The 24,184-nt window shown below is 39.7% G+C and overlaps 1 protein-coding gene and 1 long non-coding RNA gene across 3 annotated transcripts in view; one reads left to right on the top strand and one right to left on the bottom strand.

The window, feature by feature from the left end:
• LOC105736474 (uncharacterized) overlaps positions 1-24,184 on the bottom strand; it is a 106,999-nt gene that overhangs the window by 25,544 nt on the left and 57,271 nt on the right. The gene's annotated exons all lie outside the window — the stretch shown is intronic.
• The window catches only part of Con (leucine rich repeat protein connectin), a 165,300-nt gene that overhangs the window by 97,301 nt on the left and 43,815 nt on the right, over positions 1-24,184 (top strand). Inside the window, exons 2-3 of the mRNA XM_003690236.4 lie at positions 8,117-8,675; positions 10,228-10,721. Of these exons, the coding sequence (XP_003690284.2) occupies positions 8,128-8,675; positions 10,228-10,721 (1,042 nt within the window). The 5' untranslated portion in view covers positions 8,117-8,127. The remainder of the gene's footprint in view (positions 1-8,116; positions 8,676-10,227; positions 10,722-24,184) is intronic.

The following is a 24,184-nucleotide window of genomic DNA, read 5'->3' as shown; positions in this document are numbered from 1 at the left end:
TTCTTAACAGTTGAGAGCTTTTTAAGGAAGGAACCTTAGGTTTGTCGTACGTTAAGAAAATCTTCGATTAATCACCACCCGGTATTTTTCTTCTTTGTTTTCCGCTTCGTCTTAGATCTTCGTTCCAATCTCGATTTTACATTCCAATTCCATTATTATTATTCTCATCGTCGTTAACACGCTCGATGATCATCCAAAGTATTCCTATCTACTCGAATATACGATATAATTGATGAAAAAATTCTCATCCTCATCTTTCGAGGCATCCCTCGAATTCTCGATCGAATCCGTCTCCCGTTTCTCGTCGACGAATTCACCCTCATCCAGGAGACACGGGAAAAGACGCGCTCTCGGAGAAAAGTGTCTCCACTCTATCCGTCGCAAAGGGAACGCGAGTCGAAAAATCATCTGCCATTTAACCGTACCGCACGAGTGCCGCTTTCTAAACGAGATGACTTTAAAGGAAGGGATTTTCTCCGTCGATGAAATATCTTACGATAATTTGTCACGCGTCTCGTTCGTTAATTGTTATAGAATTAAAGTCGAGTTGCTTTTTTTTTTTGTTTTGTTTAAAAAAAGACACTATTTTTCGTTACACTGCGTGGATTATCAAAGATTAGTCGAGAGACAGAGTTTAATACTTTCGTGTATACCTGTTGACGGTAATCATTTTTTTCCCCCTCACCGGTAGGATCGAGGAAAAGTAATCGGTGATGGCGCGCTTTGAACGACGGTAGGAACGGAATGGCGACATTAAACGCAAAGAGGATACTTTAAATACATCCCTCTCTCGCGTAAAATGGTGTCGTAATTCAATTCTCGTCGTAGGCCTTGTACGACCGCCCGTCCGTGTCTCTGAAACGTGAAATTTTCATACGCGATGTCCCATTTTCCAAGCATGTTCCGACACGGGCAAAAGGGAAGTGGAAGGAATTCCAGCGGCTGTTTTACGGGAACATCAATGCGCGACACGCGATATTTACATTTCCAGCCGGCTTTAACGCACACGTATCGTTAGCCGGAGAACCGCGCGTACAAGGCTTTGTGCCGTTGGCCGGATCCGCTCGAGCGTTTCGCTCGAATTCATCTCGAGGGGGCCAATGGGAGATGCTTCTCTTTTGCCCGTGGAATAAATGCGCCCGTTTACGGGAACCGCGTCATGGCCGTGCGTTATTTTCAGATTTTGCGCCGATTGTTCGTCTCCGCACACAACTTCCTCTTTCAAAGGAGCGAGTCGAGCTAAGGTGTATTGTGCGCTTCCCTTCTGAATCATCCAGAATGGCATGAATGATGACAGGACCGTCAGAAAACGGTTTCGACGGTTTTCAATCTTCCACGGTGGAACAAATTCCTCGTTTCGAGGAAAAAATCTTAACCAATTCCTTTTCGAAACGAAATTAACAAATTTCGATAAAATTTTTTATCCGACTATTTTTTAATCTCAAAAATTTTCGTTTATTCTCGTTCTCGTTCTCGTATTTAGAATTAACGGAGCAAAAATCGTCGACGTTGTTTGAAAGTAAATAGAGAGGGGCGGGGGGGAATACAGCTTCACTCTCCGATAAAGCTAATAATTAATAAATGACGGAACATCTGTTTGAAAAAGCGGAAAACGCTAGCTCCACAAATCTCGTGGGGCTAGACTTATCGCGACGAGATCCCCTCGAGCCACTTGTAAAATCTCGATAATCACACGCAACAGCAGCACCGTTGGCGCGTGCACACGCCCGATCCATCGACCGAGCTGCATCTATAATTAACGAAGGTGGATCATTTTCTTGGTCCGCGAGAGATGGCTCGATCGATGGCTTCGCTCCAGCCGTCGGGGCTCGTGTGTAGAAGAGGAAATGGAGGTGGAGCGTGGTGACTTGCGAAAACTTTGTCGGCCAGTAGTTTCCCTCGATAAAGGGAAAATCCCTTCTCGAAAAATTTCACCATTTTTCCCGGACTCGATAAAATCGAACACGCCTCGTCGTCTCGTCCTCCCGTTATTATCGTTAAACACGGCTCGAACCATCTGTTTCGCCCTCTCAAAAATTCTCATCGTCTTTTTCCAGAAGAATCGAGCTTCCACGATTATAGATATATGCACGTTTCGTTTTCCCAAAAAAAAAAAAAAAGAAGAAGAAGAAGAAAATGATAAGAGATAACGATAACGAACGACAATCGAAATTTGTTGCCCGTGAAATATTATTCTTACGAATTATTTTAAACGACGTTCTGGTTACGTTAAGTTAAATATAACTTATACCATCGACGAATGGTGTTTTTTTTTTATCGCGTAAGACAAGCATGACGGAGAAATGCAGCGAACGTGTTCTCGTATTTGTATAGCAAAACTTTACACGATTCCCTTGTGTTATTCCTTCATTTATATATTATATATAATCATATATAAATTAATTTCGTTTCTTGATTATTGTTTAATTAAATCGAATTATACGTACACGATTATACGCACAAAGTAAAATTTTTCTTCCAAACAATTCGATCCGTAATGGGGATGATATAATTCATTATTATATTGAAACAGGCATTAATATCACGTCCATTTCGAAATAATAATACTCGTACTCGTAATTAATACGCGTAAAAGTATTTTGGATCGAAGGATCTCTAGGCGAGATTCATCCTATTCGCTTCAAAAAGACATTCTCCTCCATTTAATTCCTCTGTTAATTAAATTAATTTATTCGGAATATATATATGTACGACCGATTAATAATCCTTCGATCATCGATCAATCTATGTTTCAAATTTCGTTCGAAAAAAATTAATTATTTTCTTCTCGAAAAATTAAATATTACTCGTTCGAATCTCTAATACACGTATATATTACTTTTCGCGATAAAAATTGAATACATACAATAGGGAAATGTTCTTTTGGAAAAATTCTTTCAATTTTCCGACGTTCTTTTCCGTTTTTTTTTTTTTTCAAATACCAAATTTTCATTCGTCTTCTTTTTTAAAAAAAAAAAAAAAAAAAAAAAAAAAAAAAAAAAGAAATCATCGCCGGAAAAATATTTTTCCAACGACATATTTTTCCCTCCCTCTCGATCATGGATGGAAAAAAGACGAGAGAGGTGGGGATAACGTGGAGTGGAGTATCGCGAGATGGAATAAAAACGACAAAAATGGGCGATATCCGGAAATTTGGTCGTCCCGGGAAACGATCAACTTTCTATATCCCGAGGAAAATTTCAACGACTGTCGGCCAAAGGATAATCCTTGTTCTTTCGCCCTGGGATTATCGCTTCCTGGTCAAAGATGCGGATTTGGAAAATGGCAGGAACCGTGTTCGTTCGTTCGTCGATTTCAATGAAAATCAGCGGGAATTAACGATTTCTCGTTCGTAAATCTCTTCTTAAGAAGAGAGGATATTCTCGAACGAATCGGCGAGAGTTTCGTAAGATTACGATCCGATAAGGAGACTTAATTATTTAAGTGAAGAAAAATGAAAAACGATCATTCTCACGCACGTGTCGTGCACTTCAATGTATATAATCGACGACGTTTCATCGGATACGTAAAATTCGATAGATTTCTCTTAAGATGTATTTACATGTGAAAGAGCCGATACTCGGGAAAAGAAAAATTCCATTCGAAAAACGTGAAATTTGCAAGATATATATTTCTATGGAGATTAAAAAAGAAAGAAATTTCTTCTTGGAAATGCATAGAAATTCCTGTTTAAAGAGAAATCGTATCAAACTTGTATAAAACGCGCACTTTGCGCGAATACATGAACCTCCCGAAGGCAAGGCTTTTTAATTTTATAAAAAGCTCCCTATTGTACGTGATATTCCAATAACGCGTTCCGGGCAACGACGATAAACCAATTATCGAGATTACGAATTTCTTGGTGCAGGAAAGGCGTACAAGTTTCTCTTTGCAAAGTGTATCGTCGTATATAGCTATGTAAATACGTAGAGATTAGATCGAGCAGCTGAAAAATCGAATTGTTTGTTCGAGGATGAAAAACATTTATATATCGTTTCGATGGACAAAGATGAAAAGTTGACAGTTGTTTGAAGAGAGCGTACATTTTTACACGGTGCTCGGATGGAAAATAATTGGTCGATTGGAAAATCGAGGCTATAATGTTTTTTTTTTTTTTTTTTTTTTTTTCACCGAATTCGTTCTTAATCTTCGTGCAACAATACATACGTATGCACGATCGAAATATATCTTAGATCGCTACGATCGAATATCGATGAATTGAGTTTTTTATCGATTTTTCTTTCTCGATCGAGGAGTTAAGACGGACGTCTTTAAATTTTGCACGCGCGTAATACGCGTACCGCGATCGATAAATTCGAGTACACGAATTACGGTTGGTAGAAGATGGAGAAGTAACGAGGTATAGTGTCTGGAAGGATTTATGCACGCGCGTATATATAACGTTTCGCGTGAAACAAAATTTTGATACGTCGGAGATCAACGTCGACCGAGGATAAACGTATTTCCAAGTATTCGCGTAAATTGTACTTTTTGCGATACGCGACCTCGCGTTGTTTCGTTTGAAATTCGTCGATCGATTTCGCGTCAAATGAGTTTTCGCGCGAAGAAAACGATATTCGAAAATTGAAAGGGAACGTAAACGTGGCGATTATTGGAAGGAGCGAGGATTTATTAGGGAAAGGTTGGGGGAAAGCGGTGGACGCGTCTGTGCTAACAAATTAAACGCGAAAATTACCATTGGTTGGTGATTCATCGGTAAGAAGAGAAGCTACTTCCGGGTATCCGTCGCGTGTGACTCGCGTTCCGATAAGATTCTAATTAAGGAGACTTATCGGAGGTCGTCTGCCTCTACCTCCATTTCCTATCCCGCCCCAACCCTTGGAGCGTGCCTCGCTTCCGGCGGGAATCGTGACTTTTTCCAACCAACGATCGGCCGTGCCAGATGCATCCATCTTTTAACGGGTTGCTCGACATTCGCGCCCTTCTCTCCGTCTGTCTCTCGGATAAAATCCGTTTCGCGCAGCAAATTTATAGATTCCCATCTTCGAATACCTTTGAATCTCGAAATCGCTTTCTTCTCTCTCTCTCTCTCTCTCTCTCTCTCTCTCTCTCTCTCTCTCTCTCGCTTCCTCTCCTACATCACGTTTACGAAATATTTGTAATTTGTAAATTTGAATATAAGTTTCGAGTGTTGATAAAGCACCTGGATTCGACGATCGTAAAATTGTACGATTCTGGATGGAAAGAAGCGGTTTGAATGCGGGGAGCAGATTTGGTAAAATAAAAGTCTCGGTGAGGAAACTCGTTGGTACGGAAACTCAGGTTTAGATAAGGGGATATCAGAGGAAGGCATTGAACCAACGAGCGTCCAACAGCGAAAAAAAAAAAAAAAGAAAGAAATATTAAAGAAATAATACAAAAGATTTCCCTCGGTCTAGTTCCAGTTCTATTCTCTCGTATCTGCAGCGTCGTCGCCTTAACATTCCGCAGACGACGACGTTTCGCCCGTGCCGAGGTAACGAAATACGAACTCTGCCGCTTTCTAAACAGGAATCCTTCTGTTCCCGCCTCGGTGAATGTGTGCGCAAATCGACACGCATCCTCCTCCGCTCCCTCCATCGCTTCGATATAAAGGGATGAACGAGTTTCGCTTATTCTCGAGGAATTTCATTTAAAAGTTTCCCCCGCTCTTTCCTTTTTTTTTTTTTTTTTTTTTTGCTTCTTCTCTTCCCCGTGTACGTCGGAAATTTCTCTGCGATCCTTTTTTTTTTTTTCTTTATCTTCCTTCGATTCGTTACCACCGAAATGTTATTCGTTTTATTTACCAAAATTTCAACGATTCAGAGTTCGAACGTATCGAGCAAACCGTCCAATTAACCGCGCTTCGACATTTATTTAATTCGTTAGTTGGTCTGGAAAGTTGGCGGGGAGTATCGTTTTCCAAACGTTGCGACTCGACGTTTTTATTTATTTTCTTTTTTTTCGCGTCGAGATGCGCGAATGAGATATGTAATCGTCATTTTTTATGGAAATTTGAACCAATTCCAAGATCGGTCGATCGATCTTTCCCCCCCGCTCTCCTCTTTCCGAAACAAGCTAATTTGAACGGCATCCGACACGACGGACGATCGGACTTTGAACGTGGAATATTCGATCGGTACGAACCGCTGTGGAATTTTACAACCTCGACGAATATCGTGTCGCGCGAGATTCCAATCGATCGATTCATAAAATTTGCATTAATTTTGTTAACAAATTTCGCGCGGACGAATTCCATTCAGATTTTTTCCTCTCCATTCTCCAACTTACGTATTCATTTGCCCCTGTCGTCGTTTATAAACCGTTGATTACCTCGATTTTCGTTTTATCGACTCTGTCGGTACAATAATTCGCTCGAAAGTAAAAACCGAGCTCGTAAAACATATCTCGTAAAGGAATAAATCGAAATCGGGATACTTGGCCAAAATTCATCAACGATGAATCGTTTCGTTTTCTCATCCTCCTAAACTCTTCTCTTCGAAAGATTCTGTCGCGATATTTCGTGCGTTGAATTGGCCCTCTTGAAAATTTCTCGGTGTGCGTTAATTCTCGCGCGCTCCCTTCGATCGTATCGTACGGATTAATTGTGACCGTTAATTGTGACCTCGAACGGACTATTGTGCGTGCGCCAAGCCGATAACCGTGCTTGATTGCACGATTAAAAATTAAAGATCGGCGCGCACCGCTTCCACCACCCGCTTCCATACACACTTTCATCAAGCTGCTTTATCTCTCTTTACACCGGGCTGCGTCGCGAAAATACATATTCTCTAAATTCAGGTCATTTGTGAATGGACTCTATTCGCGAGAACGAACGTCGAACCCATCCATCCCGTTGCCACGTTTACAAAAGCGCAACCTTGCTCGAAACGGAATCGTTCGTTTCCGCGCTTTCAAACCCGCCTCCTCACTGTTTATACACACGCATTGTGTGCAAAGTGATAACGATCGCGAGGACGGAAACGGAACGCGTCTTCTTTTTTTCTCACGTTTTTCTCACGTTTATGCGAGTTCAGAGGAGTGGGGAAAAAAATCGGGGGGCCCGAACCTTTTTCTTTTATTTTCACCCTCGTCGCACGAGGGTAGCGTTGAATTTTCAATTACGAAACGAAGGATGGAAAGGAAACGAAAGGATGAAGCGTACTGAATCGCGCCGTTTCGTGTCGTAAAATAAAAAGGCGGAGTAAAAAAAACGCATCGAGATAATAACAAATTCCGAGATATTTCTTTTATTCTCTTTCGTTCGCGAGAAATGGAATTCGGATTCTCGAAATATTTCTGAACCAACTTAAAATAAAACTCGAATCGACGAAATTTTTCCGTCCGTTATCTCCGACGTTACACGAGCCGTAAAGCTCGTAATTGCGTGTGCTCGCGCGAAAAGTAGAAAAAGAAAAAGGAAAAAGGAAAAAGAAGAGGAGGAGAAGGAGAAGGAGAAGGAGGAAGAGAAAGAAGCAGGCGGTTTCTCCGTTGAAAAAAAGAGAATCGCGCGAATATTGAGCGACAGTTTGAAAAATAAAGGCATTATGCGAACGTTCCGCTCGGGATGATAATTTTTCAAAGGGTTTCTCGCGTGTCGCTTTCCCTTTTCGGCTCGTCGCCGTTCGTTTTGCGGAAGAGGCTAAGGGGAAAAAAGTCGAGCGATGGCGACGACAGGTGAAAGACTCGCACCTGGCCCCGTCTATCCACGCAAACTCTCAAACTCTTTCCTTCCTCCTCTTACCTTTTTTCCTTTTCCTCCCTCCCTCTCTCGCCACTTTCTCCCTTTCTTTGTTCCCGACCAGATTTTTCTAGCCCGATGAACCATAACGGTCGAACGAAGGTGGTCAACGCCAAGATAAGCCTTTCCTTCGATCACTCCGCCTTTCAACAGGCTGCAACGATTCTTCTTCTTCTTCTCCAATCCACGATCTTACGTTAACGTCGTACGATTTCAATCGTATCCGATTTCGATAATTAATCGCCACCTCTGAATCTTTGATCGCATCGTCGCTATTGTTATGCCGATCGCATAATCCCTCCCCTCCCCGTTTATCCTTTCGCCATCGATCCAAGTATTTGAATTATTATTAACCGCAGAAACGACTTCCAACGAGAAATTTCTCTCTGTTCGCAGATCCGTTCGAGATGAGACGATTATCCCGGCTGTTTCTTCAAATCTTGTTCCTCGTCTCGATCGTAGCCTCGAGTTTGTCGGCGTCGACGAGGTCTCGAGGGGGGAAGAAGAAGGTCGCCAAGGAGGTGAAGGACGCCAACATATGCGAGATAAAGGGGATGCAGGCGCCCATGTATTGTTATTGCAACGACAACGAGTTGAGAAACGCCACGGACGCAACTTGCGTCATATTGAACCCGTTTACGAGCAACGATCCGACATGGAACAACTTCGACTCGCAGATCTACTTGCAAAAGCTCAAGTTCGTAGTTCGAACGCCGAACGGGTTGGATTATATACCGGTCCAGTTGCTCGCGCTGCTCAAGAACTTGCAAATTATCACGATTCAGGACGCGAGCATCAACGAAATCGCGGAATACGCATTTTCAAATCTGCCCATGATCACCGATATCAATTTAAGCAGGAACTCCATTTCGATCCTCAGGATGCACGCGTTCGAGAACATGAAAAATCTAACGGTCCTTTATCTGAGCGAGAACAGGATCACCGAGATAAATAGGTAGGAACACGATACGCAAAAAACGAAAAACTTCATCTTACCCGCCTCCTTATTTTCCCTTTAGTTCCTTTAGTTAGCAATATATAATCCAATCCAATCTGCATCTCGTTATTCATTACTCGCGATATTCACTCGCGCGGATCGATATTTCCAACGCTGTTGAATTTCGTCCTCATCGCTCTACCCCGTTTAATAATTCCAATTCCTACACTTTTATCAAACGCGATCTAAAGAAGAGAAAAAAAGAGTAGGATTAAAACTCGAAACGAAGTTTTCTCTTTCGATCTTTCGTAATTCGAAATCTGTGCCCGAAACGAAAGCTCGTTCTGGGCGCATAAATTCGCCCATCGAATTTCGCGATTGGCGTCGGCCAATCAACCAGTTTCTAGGGGCAAATCGAGTTCGCATCTCCGCGCGCGAATTTCCTACGTTTCGAAATCCGAATTATTCGCCGTTTGTTAGCCCCGTTAATAATAATTCGAATTACCAGATTAATCATTCGGGGGGTAACATTCCTGTGAAACTCTGTGTGACACGAGTGCTGTTATTAGTGCTTGTTGTATATTCCCCCGTATGTTACCCGCAAAGATTTTTCTCACATGCGCGAAATATTCGCCGCTTTCACTCGTTTCTTTCATGCATCCATTTTTACGTTCAACGTTATAAATAACACGTTATATCGATAAATTAATCGCGGGAAATGATTGGCGCGATAAATTCTGCGCGGATTGTTCAATTATATTTTCGCGACAAAACGTGCAGTTTATAGAGTGCAACTGGCAATTAAGAGTTAATCGATAAACTGGTTAACACGATTCCGCTCGTGTGTATCGGCCGTATTATCGCCACCAGCGCAAACTTATCATCCTTGTTAATAAACAATTAAACGAAACGCATACAAAGTTTACCTTACCGATGCTCAAATTGACGAAACGTAAATGCAAAATCGATGCACAAGTGAAAACGTATCGATTGATTTACACTTTTAGATGGATTCACGAGAGAACACTTTGCATCGAATCTATTTTCCTTCCTTTATATATCTACGATTAATTATACACACACACACACACACACGTAATTTCAAACGATCTCAAATAGCGCAAAATCTCCGCTTTATACGGTATCGATCTACGATACAAGAGCGATCGAATGAAATTACGTGTCGTGTAATCGTTAAGAGAGACGCTTAACGATTATCGAAAAATTATTTCCACTACCTTTCTATTCCTCTATCTTCAAGATGTCTCGTTAAAACGCCAACCGTGTGTACGGTGATTATGATTTCTGACGTATCTGACGTTATCGAAAATCGCGCCGAAGGGTGCGTCGTATCCTTACGTATATATTCATACGTAAATCCGCGACAACGCGACTCCTCGTTTCTCTTCCCATTTTCGCTCGAATGTTTCGCCCGCGAACAGAGAACGTCCATTTATCCATCCACCATCATTTTTCCACCCCCGAGATTAAACGGCAACCCGATCGATATTTTTATCTCGAGCGAATGAATTTTTCCAGATACCTTCAACTCTGCTCGTTCAATTTCCAGAGACATATTCGTGAATCTGCCCTCCTTGAAGAATCTCTATCTAAACGAGAACAACATCAATACGTTGCACGACAAGGCGTTCAAGCATCTCGCCTCTCTAAAGGAGCTGGACCTGTCCAACAATCAGATAAAGGTGATCACCGCGGACAGTTTTCACGGGCTGACGAGTTTGATCAGTTTGAATCTGCGGGGCAATCTAATCGCCATGATCGGTGATCGAACGTTTATCGAGATGCCCTCGTTGACGGAGTTGGAGCTGGATCAGAACGAGATCAAATACATCACGGAGAAAGCGTTGGACGGAATGAGGAATCTGAAGCAACTCACCCTAAGCGAGAACGAATTGGTTACTCTCGAGCCGGATTTCCTGGCCGGGGCACCGGCGGTCTACATGCTCAATTTGAGGGACAATAAACTCAAGACCATGACCTTCGACAATATCAAACCCATCGTCACCAACTTGTACAACACCACCAGTCATTTCTACCTGAGCGGTGAGTCTTACTTTTTTTTTTTTCCTCTCCTTTTCCCTCGTTTCCTTTTCTTTCTTTCGCAATTATATCACGAAATTCAACGCCTCGAATTCTCCCCAATTCACGATCCTTTCGTATATAAAGTAATTCAAATAGACGAGAAAATTGAAAACGATCGTTCGTAAGTTGCCACCAACTTTTATTCGATGCTATAAAAAAAAAAATTTGTTAACGCGGCTGTCGCGATTTAAGGGATATCGAATATCTAAAAATCTCTTCGGTCAACTCACGCGGTCGAAAGATCGAGAGACGAGATGTTATCGCGGAAAATCCATTTTCCGATGCGTGCTTCGGAATTTTACGGCTGCTCGAGAGCCTGTCGATCCCCGTGCGGCCTTATCTTCCCATTTCGAACGATTATCCACTATTTCGTCGCGTGAACGTATCGCTAAATTGTTTCCTTATCAAATTTTGCTTCCCTGTTTTGATCCTTATTTCAAACATTTGTACGAATATAATCGCGTGTAGAAGAATCGTGTAAGATATATTTAAAAAAGGGGATGCGAGCGATTTCTTTCCAAGTAATCGATCGATTCGTCACCCTTTTTAAAAATAATTTTAACGAAAATGTTTGTACACGTCCCGTATTTTATTAATCGTTTGCATTAATAGAAGACAAGGGTGTTTACGGGAAACTTGTGAAACGAATTTTACTTCGCTTTCGCGAATTTAGTTCATTTACTCGAGAGTTTCGCTTAGGCAAATTTGCGTTATTTGCAAGAGAGAAAACACATGCCCAGGGTAAATTATATACGATTAATATTAATACGCGTGTATATATATATTTACGAGCGAACCTTGACTAAATCTTTACCCGAATATTAGACGAGAGAAAGAGAGAGAGAGAGAAAAAAAGGATTATTTTCCATGGGAGCCAGTTGTGTCTAGTTTGAAATGTAAATAATCTCCGGCCCAATATTTCCAGGCGGTTTCCAATAGAGCAGAGGTCGGTCTGTCTTCCGCATCGTATTCCATCCATCCCGGAATTACCATAAAGTGGCAAAAAGATCGCTTCTAGCCATTCCCTCTCTTTCGAGAAGTAGGATGCTGCTGTAATTCTGCTCTGCTCGAATCGTTCGAATACGTTTTAAATCTACTCGTAAAAAGATTAATTATTTTCCGAGTCTCCGAGTTTAAACAAAATTAACGTTCGATTAAAAAAAAAAAAAGGAGTTTTCGAAGAAACAACCACTGGAAAATAACCATTTTCAGAAGAATATATCGAAAGGTATAACGACCATCTTTCCTCGTATTCTTGAAATTTCCGCGTATATTTCATATTCTATAATCGGATCGAGAGAATTTCAAGCATCGGAATTTTGGCGCGATGGGACTGCAAATGTGACGCACTACGTGTCAAAACGAGTTGGTTTAAATTGGACTAGACGGATCGAAAAGTTGACCAACTTTGCGGCAAATTCTGTCCCGAAGAAATTCTTTGAAACGTAATGTTTTTTTTTTCTTTTTTTTTTTTTTAAATAAGAGAAACGACGGAGCGACAATACCTTGTCGATTCGAACGAGACTTTTCGAGGAAAATTCGGTCATCGAAGATGAAGAAATCTGACGATGATCGCATATATAGGATATATCTATGTATATTATCGAATAACGGAATATATCTTGGACATAATCGTAATACTTTTATACCGATATTTAAATTGGAAATTTAATTTAAGCATGATCATTTCGATGAAACGATATAACTGAAATATATCGGATTACCTAAATGAAACTGACTAATTTTCCACCGATGTACTGATTATTCATTAATATAATTACCTAATTAGAATTCAATTCAATCCTGTTACGTACAGGTAAAGCGTTCTTCCTTGTAATCCAATCTTTTATATCTTTTATATATTTATTTTTACCTTCTCTAATTATCTTTCGTTCGAATTTAACGATATTGTTAAAATTAAATTAATCGTGTCGATTCTTTTTTCGCGATAAGATATATTAGAAACTACGATAATTGAAATCGAATTAACGAATTTTTCAAATAATTCAAATTAACATCTAATTACGGAAATATAGCGAAATTTATGCGTGTTTATATTCCAATTGCAAATTTTAATAATCTCTTTCTCTATTCGACAGGCATCGAATTGCGGTTTATTTAAGAATCGTTATTCCTTTAAAATTTTAAAGTTATCGTTAAATATGCACAATGGATAAATTCGAGAACGCATATAGAGGATTCTATTAAGAAAGACTATCTTTATATATAAGTGTTCATATTCGCTTTTGTATTTATATCGACTTGTTGATTTCTTTTTCATCACGCATGTTTTTATCGATATAAATTATGCACTTATCCATTATTTTTCCCCATTTCATTTATCTTCAACGATTTAATTTTAAGTAATTCTTCACTTAAGAGATGAATATAAATACATCTTAAACGATGGTCAATTTAAATCGCGCGCTAAATTCGTACTCGATATAACATGAAACGATTCGTGTTATTTATATATATATATATATTTTTTTTTTATTTCGTTTTTTTTTTTTCGTAACGAAATCAAAATTTGTATCGAAATAATTTATAATGAAATATTCCTTTATGGAATGTCAATTTTAATTTGATTACAATGCAATATATTTGAACTATTAAATTAAATTCTCGCCATTTTGTCCAGAAAGTAGACAGTGATGGATCAATTCTCGTTAAAGACAAAATTCGATCTGTTACAGAGAGAGAGAGCGATCAAGTTTTCAATTAAATTTATATATTAAATTTTGACGTGACATCAACTTAATACCGTATAATAATAATACACGTACAAATTATAGATAAAATAAATTGTAATAAAAATAAAACAACATCGAATCCATTTAACTTCAAAGCCATTAATAATTATCCTGGCCTATAATAATCTACATAATACGCCGATTAATACGCGTATTAATACAACGATTAATCAAATCAACCATAACCCAAATTCTAAGTCCGATTAATAGCAATCGATCGATTAATTTGAAAATAATAATCCATCGAATGCTATTAGCCGTTGCTATACCATCGAATTTCATTATATTTCGATTATTTCGATTATAATTATCTATAATCGAAATAATCGATGTAATTCCTTTTTCTTTTTCTCGCGAATTTCTCCTCTGCGTTCGTTCTCATCCTTCGTTCGCCAAATTCTTCGTACTAGACATATTAGACGTTGAATATACGTCTCGTTTGGCGAGAGATATTCGAGCGGAATATTCGGTCAGATATCGAGGAAAGATTCTGACGCAGTCGATATTCCACGCGATTTTTTATTAGTTTTATTATTCGCCTCTTTTCGCCTCACTTGGATAGCCGGATTCTCGGATAAAAGACATTTATATTTTAAACGATTATTATTTTTCTTTCCTCTTTCTTCTTTTTATTTTTATGTAGATCTTTTTATACGAACAATATAATCAAGAAATTTTACAACAAACAAGTTTTAACGATCAATCAAAGATATAATATCGAGATAAGATTCTTTTAACGATTCTCTCGATACTTTGTAAAAATTCGCCAAACTTCTTCCTCTTCTTCTTCTTTTTCCTCTCGTTAGCTTTATCAAAGAATTCACAGTTCCACTTTATGATCATTAAGAAAATTAAAGAAAATAAGATCTCCTTTTATTTTCTAAAAATTCAAGCGCATCCTGTTTAAATTTATCAAAGTTATTTAACGAAAAAAAAAAAAAAAAAGAAATAGTAGCTCGATGGAAGAAGAGGATTGGAACGATAAATGATTTCAAGTTTTTCAACGATAATTTCTTACAAGACGCGTTACGCGTGTCTCGAATATATTACTTTTATCGTGGTTCATCGTTGGATTATTTATCTTTGAGAAATATCTTTATCTCCCTTCTCGAATGGATTGGATGGTATTTCGCAACGTGGCTACGAAATTTTGCAAGCATAAATTGCACGATTCTCACGATTGCCACGGCAAGATATCGCGAATGCTATTCTCCCGGTTATCGGCGAAGCAACCGATTATAGGAAATACGTACTTGAATATGTACGCCACAGGTGGCACACAGATGCTCCAATATTTAACTCCGATATTGTTCCTTAAAGTCACCCGATATTACGTTAGCTATGAGCTATTTACCCGTGTACCCGGTTCAACACCAATTTTCCTTCCAAATTATGAAATTACCATCGAAAACGATAATAACTGTCTTCTATAAATTCCGTTTATACAAATTCCTCGTTACAAGAAACAAGAGAAATTTAAAATTAAAATATAATCTAATTTCTGCTTCTGCTTCGTCGAATTCGTATAAGCGAATATAAAATATAAAATAATCGATTTTTCTTCGAGAATAATACTTCCATCCGATAAATAATTTTCTTCCTTGTTCCTCGTGTTTGAACGTGAGAGAGAGAGAGAGAGAGAGAGAGAGAGAGAGAGAGAGAGAGAGAGAGAGAGAGAGAGAGAGAGAGAGAAAGAAAAACCTATTAACAAACTTTTTCAATTCTCCTATAATCCATCGAGACTTTATATCGTAACCGAAGAAATAACAAGTTCTATCCGCTCTTGTTTGCCTCGATATTATCGCGATATACGAAGAAAAAGAGGGATAAGAATTGTTCATTTTTAAGCGAATACGTTACGGTATAGCGTTCGTTCCCTCTCGAAACCGTTGGAGGAAAAAATTTAACGGGATTTTCCCACTTTTTCTCTCCTCCATCGATTCCTAATAGATCGTTCGTGTTCCAGTCCCATAAATCCTCATCCTCCTCTTCAAACACCCGTCGCGTAATAGAAAAGCGACTTGGCGGCATAAAATGCGCTTCTAAAAGTGGTAGCGAGTAGGTGTTAGTAGGGGGATGATGCATCATCGATAGGCCAGCCAGGCTAGCTGCAAGAGTAATTGCTCGAAATTTATTACCTTATCGCGGCCAGGCTGCGATATGTATCGAAATAGCCTCTCGACCAGGTGGCGCGGCTCGCTATTGCCTCGCGATTAATAAAACGCGCGTATACAGCCGCGCGTCCTCCTCCACCTCCTTTCGCCCGATAAACCTCCCCTCCTCCCTCTCCGATATCGAAATTATCTTCATTTCGAGGTACGATCCGAAGAGAAATTAATCTCGAGACGATACACCTCCACCTCCTCTTTTCCCTCCTTCTCCAGAGACCAGAACGTCGTCCTAATTCAAATAATCTTTCTCAAAAATGCATTCGCATCCGTAATCCCATTTCGATTTCGCGAGTGAAATTTTAACGCGGCGTTGCGCTTGTGCGGGGAAAATTTAACTCTTGTCATTTGATATTCCTTTGGAAAGGAATTGGTTTTCACGAATCTTTATAAATTTTTTTTTTTTTTTATTTCTCTCAAATCATATCGCGGATAGCGAATATTATTTCGCTCTAATTACGGGTTAATAATTATCGATCGATAAATATTTATTCGTTACTCGTTTGGTCGAGAATTGATTTTCAAGAAATCCTTGAAACTGACGCGCTAATTTGTTTCCGATATTTCGGTAATTAGTCGCGAGACCCAGATGCAAGCATCCGCGATCGGGCCGGCGAAAAATAAAAAAAAAAATACTTAGTATGGATTGCGCGAGACTTTACTTACGTACGTCAAATCACGTGTCAAGTATATTTGATCGCGCGTATCGATGGATACACAGTTTCAAGATTTAAAACTTTCTTTTCTCGTTTCTGCAAATTTGATAACGAAAGATAATAAAGAGAGAGAGAGAGAGAGAGAGAGATAAATTCCTCGATATAAAGCGTTCGATCAACTTGTTTCGAGATATTTCACCTGTCGAAATATCACCAATGTCCCGCGAAACGTCTTGAATAGATTTTATAGGCGGCTCGCTGCCGAGAAACGAGAAAAGAATAGACAAGAGTTTTGATTTACGATTTCTTCCAACCCTTTTTGTTGCTCCCCTTTTCACGATTTTCAATCTAGAAAAATGTCGATAATACATTTCGTCGCGTTTACTCTTACTATTCTTCCACTTTTCTTTTCTCGTCTTTTCCGCAACTTTGCCAACCTTATTAAAAACCATCTACTATGATCTTTCTCTCCTATGATCTCAACTCTCTCGGCTTAGTTAGTTTCGATTCGACAACGGCTATTGAAAATTATTTTTTTTCTAATTAATAGATTCTTTTTTTTTTTCGTCACATTACGTATGTTTTTTCATAATCGATAAGATTAAAGACGATTAAAGCTACTACGTATTTTAGAATAATAACGTAATAATAGAATAGTGTTTATTTTATATAAAATATTTTTCCGTTTAAAAATCTGCGCGAAAAAACGTAAAAAACGATCGTTCCTCAATTTTTTTCCTCTCGACAAACATGTATCCAATATCAAACAACGTTTCGACCATTCTCTCTTTACGAATGAAATTCCATAGAAATCTATGCGGAATCATCGATCCTGTCCAATGAATCGATACATAGCCGCCAGTGATCTCTAGCCTGCCGCGTTATTTGCTAATATCGCGATATATCCAGATTAATTTTTGCTCATGCTCGAGCACAGATATTTAGGGGCGCGGGACCAGCACTATAAATTATCGGCAAATTCTGTTTCTCTACCGCGTTTCTGGATAGAACGATCGTAAACGTCTTTTTGCTCGAGCCGATTTATTTATCGAACAATCGTGTCTTCTCCCCTTCTTCTAATACTCGAAAAATTTTTCTACGTGTACACGTATTTGAAACGAGATATCGCATCTCGAATTTAACAACACGAGCGCGATTTATTCCTCCTTTTTTTTCGTTTCGAGTTGAAATAGATTCTTCCTTCGTTTCTTCTTTTTTTTTTTTCTGGCGTGATCGCGTCGCTTAATCACTTTTTTTTCTCTTCTTTTTTTGCCCTACGAGTAGTATAGCTCGTCGATTGAATCTCGAAATCTTTGGCGCGTGGTATTCGAAAACGCGCGATACGAACAAGAGCAACTTGAATCGAGTGCGTTCGCGCGATCACAAAGGTTGTCGGCGTTGAAAAAACACGTCAAGTCAAATTCAACTCTTCGACACGTTTTAATTCTCGCGCCAGTACACGCTCGAGAGTAGACCGCATCAAAGTTCCTCCTCTCGATTCTCTCGCGTTAGACGATCTTTGGGAAGGTGGGAAGGGTGGGTGCACGTGTCGATTTCGAGGCGTCTTGTTAGCCGGCCCGCTCTTCAAAATGCGAACGAACGCGTGCTCGAGCGGAAATGTTGGAACGGAAGGCGAGGGCGGTGTTCGTTCGTTTCGTCGCCGATGCTTCTTCCTTACTTCTCCTTTCCTCTAATCTTTCCCCATCGAAGGAAATCGATTCTATCGATCGAGCCAAAGATTCGTTCCAACCAATGCTCGAATAATAATTAATGATAAAGCAATTATCTAAGATAATTATCGAAAAAACGTATCGATCGATCTGAAAGATATATTATACGCTCGTATATACGGCCTGATACTTGTTTATAGAGAATCGTGAGATGGAGGAAGTAGTTTTCTAAGAAACGGTTTTCCAGATAACGTCATTCTTAATATTTCATATTTATCTTCGCCATTAGCCGTATAAAGTCGGGTCGGTGAAGCCAACAGCGGTAAGAAGATTTATTTTATCTCGTACACTGAAATAGCTCGTGCACGGAAATAGCGATGCAATATTTAGCGATAAATCGACGAAATATGTTTCGTTTGAGAATAACGTTCGAAAAATGAGTTTCTTTTTTCTTTCGAATCTTCGAAAGACACGACCCACTCTTTGTGCAGGATAGATTTGACCGGGCACGGGAGGGGGAGGGAACTGTATAACGAGGTTGCCCGCAACGATCGGAATGAATCGAGATTCGAACGATTCTGATTCGACGGATATGCGCCATTTTTTTCGCGACGCCCAGTTTCGAATCGTTTCTCGACGATTACTTGCCGATCGAAATTTCGGCAACGAGACGGATCGTACGATTATTAACTCGTGCGAGGTTTAAGTAAAATCATTTTTCTATTTCTCGATCTCTATAATCTTTCGATCTCTCTATAAATACACATTTTTCTTGGAGAAGGAAAGATATCTTTTCGAAGGATCAATTTTTTGACTCTCGTTCCCGTTTTAAAATAGATATTGTTAAGAAACGTAAGAATTAATTCGTCTATATTCACTTATCGCGTCCAACTTCGAATCGATTTATACTTTGATTTTGACGAAATTTAAATTTCGACGATGGGTAATTTGATCTTTAACCGCATTTTCTATTCAGAACCCTGGTGAAATATTAAGTTAAACTTGGTAATTAATCTCTCGGATTGACGATCGATCAGAAAACGGCGTTTCAAAATTTCATCATTCGTCCAGCACTCAAACACCCGCAAAACTACAAAGGAGACCAACCAAGTCACCAACCAACGTGTTATTCGCCATCATTTCGATGATCGGAGCACGCGATATGTAAAGGGTAGACAGGTTCCTTTTCCGGCTCGAATATTCCGGCAGCTCGCAATTACGTGGCACGGTAAAAGCAGCGATATTTCAACGTGGCCCGCCTATAATGACTCATATAGGAAGTCGCCTCTGTTTCGCTTCCAATAACATTTATCGGAAGCGCTTGAATCTAAATTTCAAAACGACTTCATCTCCTCTCCTCTCGTATTTCAATTGTATGTAACAATTTCGAGAAAAAAAAAAAGAAATTGATTTAAAAAAGATTCCGTGTTAATAGATACATAAATATATAACGAATCGCGAAAATTCCATCATGTTATGTATCGAATTGTATTCGATACATCATCGTCTAGCTAACTATTAAATTTACACCCCATTAGAATTGATTATTAAACGTATCAAAAACGTTTGAAACGTTATAGGACCGCGAATATATTATCGTATTAAATCGTATTAAAAATGAAAAATTGTAGGATTCCGTTGATACCGGATAGGTATATAAAGTGTAATGCTCGCATTTGATCCTGAAACTCGTACACTCGTGATATTTATCTTTCGATGAAATTTTTCTGACAGACCTTTTGAAACACGAGGGACACGTGTGCATTTTAAATTGACTTCCTTCGCCACCGAACCGAACGTTTTACGGTAACGCGCCCAATGACTCGTGAATCGATCTCGGCCACGAGATGAACTAGATCCCCGCCCCCTCGTCGATAATCGCTCGGAATAATCCAATCGTTTTTCCGAATTAATGAATAAAAATCACCGACCGAGCCGAATAATGAACGAAAAATGATTTATCCGACGGTAATTGATTTTTTTATGGTAGAACGACAGGCGACCAACCGCGCCTCGACTCGATCAACGAGCTTTTCAATCAATCGGATCGTTCAACGGAGAGAACATCGATTTCCAACATCGGTTAATCTCTCTTTATCCATTTCCTTTTTCTTCCAGTGCGTGTCGTAATTTCCACGTATAAAAAAAAAAAAAAAAAAAAAAAAAAAATTGTAATTCAACGGAATTTAATCTTTTAACACTTTCCACGATCTCTTCATCGCGACCACTTCGAAAAATAAAATCGTACCGCTTTGTAACAACGATACGAACACGATAGAAATCCTTTCGTTCCCTCTAGCTTTAATAATCCTCTCGACGCGTATCAGCTGCGTCTGCTAGAAAATTCTGATCGATCGTCTTCGATGCAGACGCAATTACTAATCGGTAATTATCGGTATACGTAAATATCGGTATAAGTTATTCGTTAATTTAAAAGCGCATGTGCATTTTAAGTAAGATCGATCGAACGTTGTAATTCGTGGCGAATGGACGATCAGAGAAACGAATTCTTGGTTCGATCTTCGAGAACGAGATTGGGCGGCCAATAATAGAGAACGTAGACGGACATGCATAGATCGAAGATGGATAGACAGGACATGGATAAAGTTATGCCATTTGGCCATACAAGCAACCTCGCGAATTCGTAGATCCGATTCTAGCGGGATCTCGAGTAAGCGAGCAACGTATATTGGAATAGTTGAGCCGAACGAAATTTCCCCGGTCGACGGATCGTCGACAGATTTATACTCGGCACAAATATCAGAAGCGAATCGTTAATAATCGAAACAAGCGATAGCGGTCGATTGAAAATTCATTAAAATCTCTGGTAATTGTCGCTTCGTGAATGATTACGCGCATAACATTCCATCGGGACTGTTGATCATTTATTTTGCACGAAATCTCGATGGAATGGATACATACCATCGTTGTTGTTAATCTATTAATAACGCAACATTTTTAATAACATTTTCGAAGAAATTGTCGCTGCATTTTGCTCGCTCTTGCACCCGAATTAAAGGGAAAATCCATGGAAACGATTGAACGCGATCGCTTCATGAATAATCATAAACGCGAAACGTCAAACGTAAATATTTAATCATTGCACGCGTATGCATAGATGGACGTGGTGGTTTCGCGTGCGATTTACGTGCGACGATTTACGCGCGGGTTTCCCTAATAAAAAGGGAAACCCAACTTTCTCCAACTTTTCACGTTTCTTCTCTTCGCTGGGAATCACGAGTTAAAACGAGTGTTGTCGATGGATCCTCGGGATCCTCCCGATCCCCATCCATCGCGTTGGAACGAGTCGACGGAGAGGAGGAGTGGATGTTACGCGAACAACGCGTCGCGTTCTATGCGGCCTCGATTTATCGGAGCATCGATTCCCCATAATTCGGCCCATTTTACGGCGATCGGATCGTAAATACGTCGCCGTGATTAAGGCGCTGCCTATGTGAGGAACGCGTCGTACGAGAGAGGCATAAACGTAGGATATCTGCGTCGCTGAATGAAATTGCGATCACGCGTGCACAATGCTTATATATATATATCGGTCGGGGAAAGAAAGGATGGTAATTGAATTGCCATCCCTCGGATCCCCTCTCTCTTCCGCTTTTTAGAAAGTAAGGAGTTTTATTATTGAAAAATGACGACGAGATTCGAGAGTAATGCGGATGACGGTGAGTTTTTCCTTCTCCTTCCGCCTCTTTGTAACAGGTTTCAAAGTTTCTTTGGTGGAATGCTTTTTAGGCTGCTCCTTTGTGCCTCTTTGTATCGCGAAAATCGCCGGAATGGTTTCTTTTCCAGCGTACAAAGCATTGTTTCATCGCCATAAATGTTTCAACCGTAATGGTGGCGTTCCATCGATAAGTTTCGTTGGATTCGTCGAAAAGTTTCGCGAAAACTTGTCGCCTTCCGGACGTAATCGTAATTCCTTCTCGAATATTAATCGATATTAACGAAATAACATTACTTTATCGATAATTACGCACGATTACTTTTCCAACCGTGTAAAACATTATTTTTTTTTTTTTTTTTTAATCTCTTCGAACGTTCAATGACAAATACGTTTCTCAATTTTTTTTTTTTTTTCATCTTGATTTATATTGTTTAATTTTAAAGCATAACTCGAATAATAAAAGTTCTCCGGTTCTTGTTAAACGCTACCGCAGAGAATTCCTTACTTTTTTAAACATCTCTTGGGAATGCACCCTTCTATTCTCCGTAGAAACCAGCTGCACCTTTTATATATATATATATATATACGTATAGCGAACATTTTAATTCTTTTAAATCATATTCCTCCCTCCGGGAAATGAAATAGTCTTCCGACTAAACAGCTGCACTGCTGTTCATCGATCGATCGTTTTTGATATTCAACGAAAATTCCGAGAGAAAACAAGCCCCAGAGGATAACGCGAATCCCTGTTAATTCGTAATGCCTCGTATTTTCTTCGAAACGCGATTGAAAATTTTTGAATCGCGCTCATTCCCGTAGAATAATTTTTCCCAATTGTTCCACGGATTTTCATCATCCTCTCTTTCCGCGCCGATTCACACGTGTCGCAAAAATTGTCATATCGTTTCTTTTGTATTCAAAATTGTTCGATCGCTTCTCTTTCGCGCATGAAATTCGTCGATACTCGTCGATTTTTCCACTCCTTGTAAAAGATCTTTATCCCGATAATCTCTCTGGTACATTTTAATCAACGAATTTTGCAAAATTTTGTCAACCAACCAACGAAAGAAAGAAAGAAAGAGAGAAAGAAAGAAAGAATCGAGTGAAATCGCAAAGCGCAAACTTATCGCGAAACGCGTGAAGATAAATTTTCGAAAACGACTCGATCGAGTATATACACGTAGCGTGGATAAGATAGGGTTGAAATTGGGCCGATAAGCACGCTTGATTTCGCTTCGGCCGACCGAATTTTACGTTTCTCTTTTTTTTTTTTTTTTTTCTTTTACGACGATCGAAGGTTTTACGACGACGACAGAGGACGGGGAGAAGGTAGGGAGGGAGATATATATATATATATATATATTGGCGGTCGCGTCTCCCGCGGGATCTGTAAATAATTAGCACTAGCACGGTCGAAGGAGAGTGGGAGCATTAATATTTAGGGAAAAGCGTCGGGGCCGAAAGAGAGAGGGCGTCGCTACAATTCCGGCAGGCATACGCGTAATTTTATGCCGGCTCGGATGCTCGGTTTTTCGTATTTCCATTTTCTTCCTCTTTCCTTTTTCTCCTGACCACGCGTCCTTCTCTTCCTCTTTTTTTTTTTTTTTTTTTTTCTTTTTCCCACTATCCGCCACTTTTTCCTCCCTCCCTTCTTCCCCCCCCCCCTTCTTTACGAGCGGCTGTAAAACCACGTTTGAGCGGTGGAGATTCTTTCTCATGCAAATTGAATTCTTTTTGATTCTTACTCGTCACTCGAGCAGGAGAACGGTAATTTCTCGAGGAAAATTTCACGATTTCGTCGTGGAATTAAAGGGATCGGGTGATGAAAGAAACGATTGAAAATAAATCGAACGTGTTCTAATTATTATTAATTCTATCTTCTCTATCAATTCTTGTTTCGAGTTTTGAAAGATGTTTGAGGAAGAAAGAAAGTTGGGTTCGGAAAATTTCTTTTTTTTTTTTTTTTTTTGTCTAAAAAGATCTCCTCGAAATTTATCGGCGAAATATTGGAAAAATAGTAGGAGATCGAACTATGAACGGGAAATGAAAGTTGGACGACGATGGAGCGGCGATACGCGTGGAATGGAATCGCGAGGACGAAAGAGAAACAACTCCCGCCCCATTTCGCGCTTCGATTTATGCGCCCGCCTCGTTTGAGCAAAAATTTCCACCCATTTACGATCCCCAATAACGATTTACCGCGTAAAAATTACGCGCATTACTGGACGGAAAGAGGAGGAAAAGCAACGGTAGAAACGAAATTTGCATTTGTATGGAGGGACGAGCGTGGATTTGTTTACGCGTCATCGAACCGTCATTTTCTTCGCCTGAAAATTGACAAAAACTGCGCCAATGTTACATCGATCGAGGATATTAACGACTTTTTTAACGACTCGTTTTTGTTTTTTCCGTTTTCCTCCTCCCCTCCCCTCCCCTCCCCTCCTCCCGAGTTTACGAGTCGATCGACGCGCTTTTTCGCGTAAATAGACGATGAAAAA

Source organism: Apis florea, unplaced genomic scaffold, assembly GCF_048593485.1.
Source record: "Apis florea isolate Af1SG1 unplaced genomic scaffold, ASM4859348v1 contig_1615_pilon, whole genome shotgun sequence".
Lineage (NCBI taxonomy): Eukaryota > Metazoa > Arthropoda > Insecta > Hymenoptera > Apidae > Apis > Apis florea.
This window is presented reverse-complemented; position numbering and strand designations above follow the sequence as displayed.